Below are 13,991 nucleotides of genomic sequence, written 5' to 3'. Positions count from 1 at the left end.
TCGTCACCCGGAGGGTCCGAAAAAGACTTGTTCAAATTTTTTGATGTAGCATGAAAAGAGTTTGAGATTAGAAAAGCATAGATAGCTAGAGAAGGTTCTTAGGCATTCTTGTCCATCCATTTGGCCAATGAAAACCAAACAATCAAAAACAACAAATTGATGTCCTCGAATGGAGAAATTATGCAACCAACATTCTCACACAATAATATATCAAATGAAACATGTGGCAAAGCATGCACAAACAATTCTAGCATCTATCAAGCAATTGGCGATGACTAGGTCATCTATATATGAGTATAAATGAGAACATTTGATCATATGTCATACTCATCGTTTAAGCACAAGTGGGGTTACCACTTTTACATAAAGCATTGATGTGTTCACAGCATTAGAGTTGCTTTAGCTCAATTTTTAGAGGAAAGCTCCCCCTAGATGTGATATCCCCCCTAAGAGGGATGGACTAACCTTGGGTTTTGTCGATGATGACTTCATGTAGATGTTGAAGATGTGGATGCTCAATGTTGATGTAGATCTTTTGGAGCAATCCATTGGAGTGTTCCACTTTCAATACCTACATGGGTTAGTCCCACAAGGAACATACAAGGATATCCATAGACATAGAGTGAATTGCACATATGATGATGTCCATGAAAGCATTTGGTTACCTTGTCCCTTGTCTTACCAACAAGAGGGTTTGTGACTCCATGAACTAGTGCAAGATGTGAAAGTTGATTGCACAAGTCCTCGCCAAAATGAATATGAGTGAAGTATGTTGGCAGAGTCACCCTGAAGAACACTCTAGTTCTTCTTCTTTGGTATCCACATCAACTTGATGGGAATCCTTGGAGTTGTAGTCGTACTTGATGATGTAGAGCTTGACGTAGTCCTGTGAACCCACTTGACCATGGTCTTAGGAGCTTCTTCAAATGAGTCAATATGTTCTTGAATCTTGTCCTTGCCTTTTAGCTTGTGGTCTTGTGGTGGAAGATCATCTTGAGCTTTTGTTCCCTTGAAAGAAGTGGGGTCATACTTCTCTTGTTGAGGAACAAACTTTGTCTTGGGGTATTGATCTTCTTCCCACAACTCTATTGGCATTGAACTTTCGTTCAAAACCAACACCTTGGTTCTTCCGGTGTCTTCTTTTCTTGCGTACAATTTCCTCAATTTTCTTACTCCCGACAAGGCTCTTGTAAACACCTTTCTCTATAATTCCCTTCAATAAGCTATTTTCTTGCTCAAGTGTAACTTGGCTAAGAGAATCATTAGTGGAATCAAGAGAACTACTGGAGGCAACAATATTAGATTTAACATGGTTATTGTTACTACTAGAGGAAGAATCTTTCTTGCTCTTGTTGCTAGATTTTACTTGTGACGTATAAGTAGACAAGAGGAGACACTTGGCAAGATAAGAAGAACTCTTCTTTCGAAGATCATCATTGATAGCTTTTAGAAACTCATGCTCTTGCTCTAAATTTAGCTTCTCGAAGCGTAGCTTCTCATGAGTCCTTAGGAGCTCTCTATGATCCTCTAGAGTTGTTTCATGAGCTAACTTAAGAGTGTTTAGTTCTTTAGTTAGACGCTCAATCTCCTTCTTATCATTGTCATTCGTTTTATCTTGATTAGCATGATTACTAGCAAGTTCATCATAGTTTTCATCACTAGTTTTGTCAACAAGTAAATCATCATCACCTAGCAAATCATCTTCATCACTATTTAAATCAACATACTCGAGGTGTGGTACCTTAGGGCCTTTAGCCATGAAGCATCTTCCAATTCCTTAATTTGGTGAGTCAAATATGTCGTAGGAGTTGGATGACACAAGTGCAAGACCGGAAACACCTTCATCTTGAGTATAGTCGGAGTCGGAGTGATAGCATCGCTCAGAGTAGTTGTCAGAGTCGGAACCGGATACCCATTCACCAACGTGAGCTTGATGTCTTCGTCTTATGTAGCTCTTTGATGACTTGTCCTTCCTTTCCGAATCCTTGCTTCTATGAGAGGGTCTTCGTTCATAACGATCATCTCTACTCCTTCTCTCTCTTGGAGGTGATTCATCTATTCTACTCCTCCTTTTTGGTGAGTCTTCTCTTTTCTTGTAGGGAGCCGTACACTCATTGGAGTAGTGTCCGGGTCTTCCACAATTGTAGCAATTACGATCACAACTAGAAGATCTTTTGTCATTGTAGGACCTTGACTTGGAGCTTCTATCTTTGCTTCTATTCTTGTAGAACTTGTTGAAGTTCTTCACCATTAAGCTCAATTCTTCATTGGAGACTTGCTTTCCGCTTGATGTTGTAGGAGCATCACTTGAAGCTTTATAAGCACCACTTGACTTGTTGTGGAGCTCTTCCTTATCCTTGAGTGACATCTCATGAGAAACAATTCTACCAATGACTTCCATGGGCTTGAGATCTTTGTAGTTGGGCATCATTTGGATCAAAGTGCACACAGTGTCGTACTTTCCATCCAAGGCTCTTAGGATCTTCTTGATGATGAATTTGTCGGTCATCTCTTCGCTTCCTAATCCGGCAATCTCATTTGTGATGAGAGCAAGCCTAGAGTACATTTCGGCGACTCCTTCACCATCCTTCATCTTGAACTTGTCAAGTTGACTTTGAAGCACATCCAATTTGGAGTCCTTGACGGACTCGGTAGCTTCGTGCATATCAACCAAAGTATCCCAATTTTCCTTTGCATTCTCAAGGCGGCTTATTTTGTTGAATTCTTCGGGGCACAATCCATTGAAGATAATATCGCAAGCTTGAGCGTTGTATTGCAACATCTTCAACTCTTCCATGGACGCTTCACGATCCGGTTCTTTACCATCCTTGAAGAAATCACCTTGCAAGCCAACACGCACAATAGCCCAAGCGGCGGGGTTATGACCAAGAATATGCATTTTCATCTTATGCTTCCAACTAGCAAAATTTATACCATCAAAGTAAGGACCTCTATGGTGGTAATTTCCCTCGCTAGACGCCATACTCTCGTAGGTTGTGAAACCAAGGCTATGATCACCAAAGCTATGGAAATCAAGGCAAATGGAGACCAAAGCTCTGATGCTACTTGTAGGATCAAAAGTATGTCTAGAGGGGGGGTGATTAGACTACGTGACCAAATAAAAATCTAGCCTTTTCCCAATTTTAGTTGTGGGCAGATTTTAGTAATTAGCACAAGTCAAGCATTCAACCTACACATGCAATTCTAAGAGTATAGCAGCAGAAAGTAGAACATTGCATATGAAGGTAAAAGGAAGGGTTTGGAGAAGGCAAACGCAATGGAGACACGGAGATTTTTGGCGTGGTTCCGATAGGTGGTGCTATCGTACATCCACGTTGATGGAGACTTCAACCCACAAAGGGTAACGGCTGCGCGAGTCCACGGAGGGCTCCACCCACGAAGGGTCCACGAAGAAGCAACCTTGTCTATCCCACCATGGCCATCGCCCACGAAGGACTTGCCTCACTCGGGTATATCTTCATAAAGTAGGCGATCTCCTTACCCTTACAAACTTCTTGGTTCAACTCCACATCTTCATGGAGGCTCCCAAGCGACACCTAACCAATCTAGGAGACACCACTCTCCAAAAGGTAATAGATGGTGTGTTGATGATGAACTCCTTGCTGTTGTGGTTCAAATGATAGTCTCCCCAACACTCAACTCTCTCTCACATAATTGGGTATGGTGGAAAGATTATTTGAGTGGAAAGCAACTTGGGGAGGCTAGAAATCAAGATTCTTGTGGTAGGATTGGAATATCTTGATCTCAACACATGAGTAGGTGGTTCTCTCTCAGAAAATGTGACAAATGGAGAAGGGGTGGAGGGGTATATATAGCCTCCACACAAAATCCAACCGTTACACACATTTGACTCATCTCGGTGGGACTGAATAGCTAAACTCGGTTAGACCGATATGTTCAAAAATGTGAACCTTAGGAATCTTGGCGGGACCGACTGGAACAACTCAGTGAGACCGATGTGCTAGGGCTTAGGGCAAACATCATCTCGGTGGCACCGATTGCATCAACTCGGTGAGACCGAAGTGAAGCAATAAGGCAACAGAGAGAATATCAAGCCAACTTGGTGAGACCGATTGCATAACTCGGTGAGACCAAAATAAATGCAACAAGTCATACAGCGTTGGCAAGGCCATCTCGGTGAGACCGAGACCCGTATCGGTGAGACCGGATTGCTAGGGTTTCTGGCAGTGGCTATGTCATATGAACTCGGTGGCACCGGATAGAAAGAATCGGTGGGGCTGAGTTGGAGTTTAGGGTTTTGACATATTTGGATGGAGAAAGTGGATGAGGGTTTTGGAGCAATATCACTAAGTATTTGAGCAAGCAAGCCATTAAACAACACTTCATCCCCTTTTAATAGTATTGTCTTTCCTATGGACTCAATGTGATCTTGGATCACTAAAATAAAGATGAAGAGTCTTGAGCTTTTGCCAATATATGTCCTTAGCATTTTGAGGGGGTCCACATCTCTAGTCCATGCCATGCCATCCATTGAACTTCCTGAAATATTTATCTTGAATGGATATTATTCCAATGAGCTATATGTTGTTATGAATTACCAAAACCACCCGGGGATTGGTTGCACTTTCATCTTGATGTATCGGGAGCTTTGTTAATATAGTTGGATCATATGGTGTTTCTCCGTCTTTATCTTGTTGTGATGAATTGAGTTTTCCCTTTGAGATTTCATTATTATCGGATTGAATAATTTTATGGATTTGAGAGCACTTTATGTATGTCTTGCTATGAATACCCGTGGTGACAATTCGGTATCATATTGATTCACTTGATATATGTATTGGCACTCAACTCGCGAATTCCCGATGTGACATTGGGGTAATCTATGCATGGGGGTTGATGCATGTTTTCGTCCTTGTTTCTTCGGTAGAAATCTTGGGGCACTCTTTGAGGTTCTTTGTGTTGGATTGAGTATTATGAATCTGAAATTGTTTGATACATATCGTATAATCAACTCACGGATACTCGCAGTGACATTGGAGTATCTAGGTGACATTAGAGTTGGTTGATGTGTATCATATGGTGTTATTTTAGTACGAACTCTTAGATAGATCGATCGGAAAGGTAACTTGGTGTTATTTTAGTATGAACTCTTGGATAGATCAATCAGAAAAGATAACTTTGAGGTGGTTGCATACCCTACAAACAATTTTGTCTTATGTTCTCCGCTAGATAAGAACTTTGGAGTGATTCTTCATCGCACGTTCAGGGATGGTTATATGATCCAATTATATTAGCATTGTTGAGAGCTTGCACTAGCAAAAGTACGGACCCTAGGCCTCATTTTCAAGCATTGCAATCCCGTTTGTGCTCACTTTTGTTACTTGCTACCTTGCTGTTTTTTTATTTTTCCTATTACAAAAATCAATATCTACTATCGTTACTACACTTGTATTACCATCTCTTCACCGAACTAGTGCACCTATACAATTTATCATTATATTTGGTGTGTTGGGGACACAAGAGACTCTTTGTTATTTGTTTGCAGGGTTGTTTGAGAGAGACCATCTTCGTCCTACGCCTCCCACGGATTGATAAACCTTAAGTCATCCACTTGAGGGGAATTTGCTACTGTCTTACAAAACTCTGCGCTTGGAGGCCCAACACGAGTTTACAAGAATAAAGTTGCGTAGTAGACATCAAATGTCGACGAACCGGACAACAACCTCAGCCCCGAGGACATTGACATCCCAAAAAAGTCACTTAATGGCCCCAACCTCGACTCATTGAGGTAAGGTTGGTCCGCACGCCCAACAAGATAACAAACAAGAAGTGAAGACTTTAGGAAGAGCAAGAGTACCTGGGCGACCACTGGAACGAGCTCTTCCAGGCCTAGGAAGTGCTCAAGGCCAAGTTGAAGCAGGCGACGAACAATAAAGTGCCGTCTAGCTACTACAAGAACTTGATGAAAGACCTCGATGCCGCCACCGTCGGAAGTGCAATATCCAAGCGCCAATGGGCCAAATTGCACAAGCATGCCGAAAACCAACCTCACCCCTAACGGCCGAAGGAACGGTACAAGCATGCACACCCCAAGGCGTCGGACCGACGACGCAATAGAAATGCCCCATCCGTTGGCATGGGCAGCTCAAGCAGACGTCCTCCCCGCCCGAGGTCCCAGCTCCTCGGACCATCTAGCAGACCAAGAAGCGCATGCACCCTGCCCGTTGAGCAAGCAAGTCGGCTAGCTTGGCTGGCCAAATACCGCGATCAGCGAGACTGCACCAAGTACGGGGATGTGGACAGTTCTAATGTGCGTCACGCCATCACCCCGTACCCGAGGTTCAGCCCACCTGGCGTGCTTCACAGATGAAGTCATCGAACATAAATTCCCACCAGGCTTCAAAATTGTGAATGTCCAAAAGTACGACGGGTCGATTGACCCCTCAGTCTGGATCGAGGATTATGGGTCAGTTTGGTTGGCTTCCACAGGTCTTGGCGCCTGGCCTGGCCCCTGCCTGGAAGCTGCCTGGCTCTTGTTTTGTTGGTGTCCACAGGTTGAGTGCTCAGGCTGAGCGCCTGAGCCTGGGAACGTGATTAGCCATGCAACATAGTTAGCCTGAGCCAGGCGACCCATTCTAGACGCCTGGACGTGCCTGGAGCAGCAGGCTGACACAAATTGCAGTCACTAGTAGTGAAGGTACAGAAAACGAGGGGATGGGGAGACGAATTAAAAGTACAAACGCCCCACCAGGCCAGGTAAGGAACCAAACAGTGCTAGCCTGACCAGGCAAATAATTTCAAATGCTCAGGCCCAGGCCAGTCGTGAAAAATGTCCAGACTTGCTGTCCAGGGCACCAACCAAACTAGCTCTATGAGCGTGTTTGGTTTCCATCAATGCCTGCCTGAACTGTGCAACACTCCCCACACACAAAATGAGACCACATATATTCTAATGAAATGAGCCTACATAAAAAAGTTCACCAAAACTAAAAGGACAAGGAGAAAAAGAACACAGGATTATAAACGCTTATGTGGAACCAGTGGAGAAAGGGAGGGGGCAGCAAGAGAACATTTAGAGGGGCAGAACAGTCCATTCCCAGAGCCCATGAACTAGGCTTTGCCACCCCACCCCGGCACCCCCCACCGGTTTTCCTCAAGATAAAAAACCAAATCCATTAGCTCTGCGTTAGAGCAGAAGCAGAAGCAGGCACCACCAAACTCAGCTCGCTCCGCAAGAAAGACACTCTCACCAGCGGCGGCCGGGCGGCAGATCGACGCCAAGAAACATAAGCGTTGTGCTTGATCGCATCAACCCAACTCACAAGTCACAACTGCTGCAAGGTAATTAAGCCCCTACCAGTTCTTCTTTTCCCCCTTCAAACAGGTTTGGATATTTTGTTTTGCTCTCTATCGTGAGTTAAGCAAGCCGCGCATTTTTCCCGTCCAATAATGAGATGAAATGGTGTACGTATTATTGAGGTTTATTTCTACGCTACTCCGACAATGAGTTGGAGGAGTGTATCCAGTAGTGGTGGTGGTTCGGTAGGAATGTTTCTTGGTGTTGGTTTGGTCGTTTCCCCTGTCCTAAAAAGCTGCCTTTTCTTCTGCGCTTTTCTGTTGGTTTCTGCCAACCAAGGCCTTTCTTTCCTCCCATCACTGGTTCCCTCCCCTCCTCCTCCGTCTGATGAGAAGCAGAGGAAGAGGCGGCGGCGTATCCTCCTCGCCGGGTCCATTGTCTAGGGCCTTCGAGATCGGACGGATCCTTCCTCTTCCCCTCTCCGCCGCCAGGCGTCTCCTTCCGCAGCTCCGCCCAACAAAGATCTTCGTCGCCCTCCGCTGATTCATTTCTTTTGCTGGTGACGGACCCCTAACCCGTTTCGATTGATTTATTTGACGCCGGCGATCTAATCCCAACGTTTAGTCTCTCCAATACACCCATTTATTCTGTAGCGGATTTGTTTGCAGATTATTTTCTAAAAGGTTTTTCTAAGGGTTCTGTTGATCATCCTTTCCCTTTGTTAGGCACTACTGAACTGAACTTGCGTTCCTTGTTAACTGAAAGTAAATCACAAATTTGTTCCTTTTTTTCTGTAGCATGAGATAGAGTGTACTTTTTGTTGAGATATGTGCCATTATTTGTCAATCCCGGTATTACAGTTTTTGTGGTCTTTTTTGTACGGGAAAGTTCATAATAATCCTATCTTCCATTTTCCTAATTTTGGATTTATTATAAGGTCTTTCCTCCTTAGCCAAAATTTACCTAGAAAAATCAGATTATGTCAACTTCTTTATGCACATTTCGATCTTGTTGCCCACCAAGAGGAGAAGCAACCCCTCCAAACCAGTGGTCTACGGATTGCAATTCTATAACTACTGTTTGACTGCCTACATGTGCCACACCCTTAAATTATTCTCATCTTGCAACCTGTCTGTGCCATTCATGTTGCTTGCTTGTGATTTTAACCAAGATAAGATTCCTCCCCTCACTGGTGCTTGTTCCCATGGTCTCCCAACATTGCATCACCGATTATTCCCGCTGTCCCCTCACCTCAAGATGCTGCCCTTGTGCTCTGCAGGTGCTGCCGCCCCTTACTCTCCCTGTGTGATCCAGCTTGGACGAGGACGAGTCCTTGTTGCCGTTGTGCTCTCCCGGACCCAGATCTTGATGCAACTGCCGGCTAGTTTACTCATCTAGAGGGAAGGAGGTCTGCTTGGGCTCTTGACCTGATTTGATTTGGTGGGGGCTCTGCCGCGGTTCAAAGGGGGACAGTTGGGCGTGGATCTTTATCACCAGTTGTTGGTGTTGTCCTTTCACATCGCAGTGGCCACCGGTTTGGTACTTTGTTGATGGGTTAAGTGTTGTGGGTTTGTTGAGGCGTTTCTTCTTGGCTCCCATTCGGTGGTGACCGGTGAGGTAGGGGAAAGTAGAAGAGCTAGAGAGAAAGCAAAAAGGGGAGGAGATTTGCAGGCTGTTTTTCGGTTTTGGCACAATGAAGCATATGAAGCTTGGCTCCAAGCCGGATGTCTTTCAGACAGAGGGCAGCAATATCAGGTTAGTCAGTTCGTCTCTGTTCGTCCTCAGAGTTTCTTCAGATTCTGTTAACATTTCTACTTTATCCAGCGCTTGGTCTGGATATCGTTCTTCTTCTTTTACTCCAGTTTAGTACCAGTCCTGTTGGATGATGGCAAGTAATTTTGTGGCTGAAATTCTGAGATCTGTTCACTTGAGAGATTTGGCTTTTGTATGCATCTTCGTTCTGCAAATTTGCCAGAATCGAGGGGATCTTCTTTTGATTGTTTCTTGAAATAAATTCCAAATAAATGAAGTCGCTAAAGGGGGCCAATCATACTGGTTACTGGTCATATGCGTTCAGCAATTAATTAGCTCTGGTGGGGAATACTGGCCTTGATCTGTAGTTCCCTGGGCTCCATTTCTTAAACAGGAAGAAAAGGATGTGAGCATGCTCCATCGGTGCCATTTCTTTGATTTCAGTTACTAGTATGAGCTTGTGAATCTGCGGAAAACGTCCAATCATTCTGAAGTACTCCCTCCGTCCGAAAAAACTTGTCTCAAGCTTGTCCTTCAAATGGATGTATCTAGCACTAACTTGGTGCTAGATCCATCCATTTGAGGGACAAGTTTTTTCGGACGGAGGGACATTACTATTGCAAATTTACATTACGAAACCTTTTATAAATGGATAAAACTACATAAGTACATATCTATATAATATGTGCAGCTATTATATTTGTGTCATGTTTAGCAACTAAGTTTTAAAAGATTCACCATACGGATTGGATTGCTTTCTCATTATAACAATGTTCACAAAATTGGTTGCCTAGCATGCCTCCTAACTGTGATGCATCGTATCTTGACATTCGGATGGCTAACTATCCAACTGATGTTCTTTATAGGTTAATTTTTCCTTGATTCCTGCTAGTGGCATATGTTCTTAAGCTCCTCTGTACTTTGAGGGCATGTGCACATTTAATGGTTGCAATGCTTTTCTTAGTTTGTTTAGTGTTCATTCATTTTTTATAAGTGAGCTAGTTATTGACCTTGTGGTCCATCGTGTAGATTGAATTCTTGGAGCTCAATTAAGTTCTCTTTACCTTGCTATGTCCAATTTATTTAATCATTGGTCCTGCGCCAGTTCAATTAGTTATATTACTTGTCATACACAATGCTACTAGATGTGAAGTTGCTTTCCACACCTTTCTCCAGCGTTGCTTGTGGTACTTTGCTTAGGTAAATGGTCTGTCACTCGCTGTCTTACTTTTAGCTGATTCAGTGGGTTGGGATTTTGTTTCATTTTCATTTGAGCTCTCCATTATTTGTTTTTTGTGGATTATGTGAGTTTATTACTTTGCCATCTTTGTGATCTGTAACCAATTGTTTGTGTGCAACATATGTGACGATCTTTTCGAGAATTATTGTGGGCCCACTTTTATGAACTGTGCCGTTTCCACACGGTGTGTGATCCAGTAATCTGCCAATATCCTCACAATTGTCACCTTTGTCATTCTCTTGTAATGACGTGCGAGACGTGAGTGTTTGTGTCCTGACTGATATACTGTTCATTGAATAATGACATGTCATCACTACCATCTGCCCCTTGTATAGTTCATGCCTGTGTAATATGCTAGTTGCATAGTACAGCTATGACATGTGTACATACACATAAAAACACAGGAGCAGGAAGGTAGTGGGAAAATGTAAAAAATGGGCATATATCGATATATGCGGCCTGGAATTCTTTCATTACTGCTTTTAGATCTGTTGTGGTTATGTAAAGACCGTCAATTCCAATGTTGCATCTGTTTTATTTGAAAATTGACCTGTATTTTTTTTTTTGCATCTCATCAGTTTCTATATTATGCTTTGCCTCTATTTATACTAAACAGCTTTGACGCTAATGTCGTGTTAACATGCTTTTCAGGTTTGTTGCAACAGAGCTGGCAACAGACATCGTTATCTCCATAGGGGATGTCAAGTTTTATCTTCACAAGGTATCAACTTCTTATCTGTATAACTTGTTGCTCTCATGCTGTGACATTTTGAGAAGAATTCATCATACTAATATTGGCTATTAAGCGTGAACTAATTGCTAAGGCTCTTTCCTAGAGCTGTTAAAGAATTATTTTACCAGAATTGCTACAGATTTATATGACTAGCCTTTAGTTTAGAACACCTGATTATTAGGTATACTAAGGTTGGTAAGATGACCCCTTTTTTTTTCTTTATGCTTTATCAATTAGAGCATTACATCCTTTGTTATTTGTGACTGCACATACACTCCTCGATTAAGCACAACATTTCAGAACTTGGTGGGTCTTCTACATTGCACAGTTCTATCATTTACAAATGATTGTTTCAACCTAGAAATTGCCTAATGGCAAAAGAAAAAAAGGAAACATGGAAGTGCTTTCAAGCTTTGGAAGTGTCAGCTGTCTATGTTTAGCAATTACTCCTTCCATATACTTTTGTATTGTAAATTTTTATAACTGAAGGAACTGTTTATACATGTCCTTTATGCAGTATAATAGAGTAGAGGTTAATAAGTTAGCATCTGTTTTTTTCCTAGTTCAGCTTTACTTTATTATATCTAAAATAATTGAGCTGTGCACATTATTTGCAGTTCCCTCTTTTGTCAAAGAGTTCACGGTTGCAAAGATTAGTAGCTTCAAGTAACCAGGAAAGCGACGATGAAGTGAATATATCCGACATTCCTGGTGGTGCTTCTGCATTTGAAATTTGTGCCAAGTTTTGCTACGGCATGATTGTAACACTCAATGCATATAATGTTCTTGCTGCTCGTTGTGCAGCTGAGTACCTAGAAATGTTTGAGACCATTGACAAAGGAAATCTTATCTACAAAATTGATGTGTTCTTGACATCGAGCATTTTTCGCACCTGGAAAGACTCAATCATAGTTCTGCAAAGTACAAAGTCGTTGCTGCCATGGTCTGAGAATTTGAAGGTAATCAACCACTGCATTGATTCCATTGCATCGAAGGCGTCAATTGATCCGTCAGAGGTTGAGTGGTCATACACCTACAACAGAAAAAAGCTCCAATCCAAGAATGGTGTTGATTCTCACTGGAATGGAGTCAGGATGCAACAGATGGTCCCTAAGGACTGGTGGGTTGAGGACCTTTCTGAACTTGAAATGGATTTGTACAAGCGTGTGCTCCTAACAATCAAGGCAAAGGGAAGAACACCTGCTGTAGTTATTGGAGAAGCACTAAGAGTCTATGCATTCCGATGGCTGTTTGGTTCCCTTGAAGATGCTGTGAGCAATGGAATTGATTGCACAAAACGTCGTGCAGTTCTCGAAAGCATTGTATTTCTGCTGCCCACTGAAAAAGGTTCAGTGTCATGTGGTTTTCTTCTCAAGTTACTAAATGCTGCATGCTTGCTGGAATCTGGAGAGTTTTATCGTGATAACTTGGTAAAGAGAATAGGCACCCAACTGGATGGTGCTTCAGTTGCAGACCTTCTTATACCAGCAACCAGTGCTGAAAATGGTGTGTATAATGTTGACCTGATCATGGCAATAGTAGAGCAGTTCATGTCACATCATAGTGATAATGGTAAAATGACTTTTCAAGATGATGATGAAATTGTGGAAGTCGAGAAGTTTGCTTCTGTTTCCAGCACGTCAAAGCTGGCAGTTGCAAAGCTGGTCGATGAATATCTTGGTGAGATCGCTAAAGACCCTAACCTGCCTGTTCTGAAGTTCATTGCACTTGCTGAAATGGTGTCTGCCTCGTCCCGACAAATGCATGACGAACTATACCATGCCATCGACATGTATCTAAAGGTAATATTTTTCACATACATCTTCTGTTTCCAGTTAGCATGTCTGCTGTTGGGAGTTTGGAACTTACACGCAATTCCATGCTTACAGGAGCACCCCAGCCTATCAAAGAGCGAAAAGAAGAGATTATGTGGATTGATGGACTGCAAGAAGCTGTCCCAGGAGGCCTGCATGCACGCGGTGCAGAATGAACGGCTTCCTCTGCGTGTCGTTGTGCAAGTTCTCTTCTTTGAGCAAGTCCGAGCATCAGCCGCTTCTGCCAGGAGTGACTCTGGAGCCGACCTTTCATCCGCTGTTCACTCGCTTCTTCCCAGAGAGAACGGCAACTCATACGGCAGCTCAAGGTCAGCCGCCACAACAACAACCGAAGAGGAAGGCAGTGGAGTCCCGACATCCAGCGACATAAACTCTTTCAGGTCGATGCGGCTCGCGAACAACTGCGGTGGCAGCGAGAGGAGCAGCACAAGCAGCGACATCAACAAGAACGGCGAAGACAAGAGCACCACCACCGGCAAGGCGAAAGTGATGCTGATGCCGAAGATGCTAAGCAAGCTCTGGTCTGGGAAGACGCACGTTGGCGAGAACAGCAGCTCAGACGCGTCGGTGAGCCCCGGATCCGCCAACCCGGAGGAGGTGAAGTCGACGCCGTCACGGAACACGAGGCAATCGACGTCCTAGTGGCTGGTGCTAACAGTATCATAGCACACGTAGTTTTTCGCTGTCATTGCTTTGATTTTTTGCTTTACACGAGAGTAGCAATCTTAAAAAGTGGAGTACTACTGACTGCCCTGCCCTGTCGCCAATGATGTTTTTGAAGCATTTTATGCTAGTAACTGGTGTAGCCCGTAGAGGTCTGGCCATTGGTGTTCAGGAACACATTTCAGGAGATAAAACTGTAATTGTTTTTGTTTTCGGTGGCAATATAAAAGGAAGCCTTTTTTGGAGGAGGCAGACTGGCAGAGTACAGAAAATCCATGTGTTTTGGAATCCTCCGTCAAGGATTCAGTTCATCCATGCTGCCTGGCAACTGTGAATTATCTGTTGATGAAGCGATTGGAATTTAGGTGGAGCATTGGTTACTTTTATCTGAAGGTGCAAATCTAAGCATTCACATCGCTTCGGATTGTTCACAAAAAATCTGAATGTTTTTTGTGACAAAATTTTCAAGTGCTTGCAGAAATTCGTCAT

At 43.3% G+C, this 13,991-nt stretch overlaps 1 protein-coding gene across 2 annotated transcripts; it reads left to right on the top strand.

The window, feature by feature from the left end:
- The first annotated feature begins 7,025 nt into the window (after positions 1-7,025).
- Positions 7,026-13,774, top strand: LOC109752963 (phototropic-responsive NPH3 family protein NPY4). 2 transcript variants are annotated; one of them, XM_020311894.4, is made up of 5 exons: positions 7,026-7,323; positions 8,559-9,034; positions 10,923-10,992; positions 11,622-12,806; positions 12,894-13,774. In XM_020311894.4, the coding sequence occupies exons 2-5, from the start codon at positions 8,973-8,975 to the stop codon at positions 13,479-13,481; spliced, it is 1,905 nt and encodes a 634-aa protein (XP_020167483.1). In that variant the 5' UTR covers positions 7,026-7,323; positions 8,559-8,972; the 3' UTR covers positions 13,482-13,774. The 2 variants fall into 2 exon arrangements, with proteins under 2 accessions (XP_020167483.1, XP_073352365.1); XM_073496264.1 differs by lacking the exon at positions 7,026-7,323 and adding an exon at positions 7,599-7,838.
- Positions 13,775-13,991: the final 217 nt, after the last annotated feature.

This window comes from Aegilops tauschii, chromosome 4 (assembly GCF_002575655.3).
Source record: "Aegilops tauschii subsp. strangulata cultivar AL8/78 chromosome 4, Aet v6.0, whole genome shotgun sequence".
Lineage (NCBI taxonomy): Eukaryota > Viridiplantae > Streptophyta > Magnoliopsida > Poales > Poaceae > Aegilops > Aegilops tauschii.
Note: the sequence above shows the minus strand (reverse complement) of the source record. Positions and strands in the feature narration are given on the sequence as shown.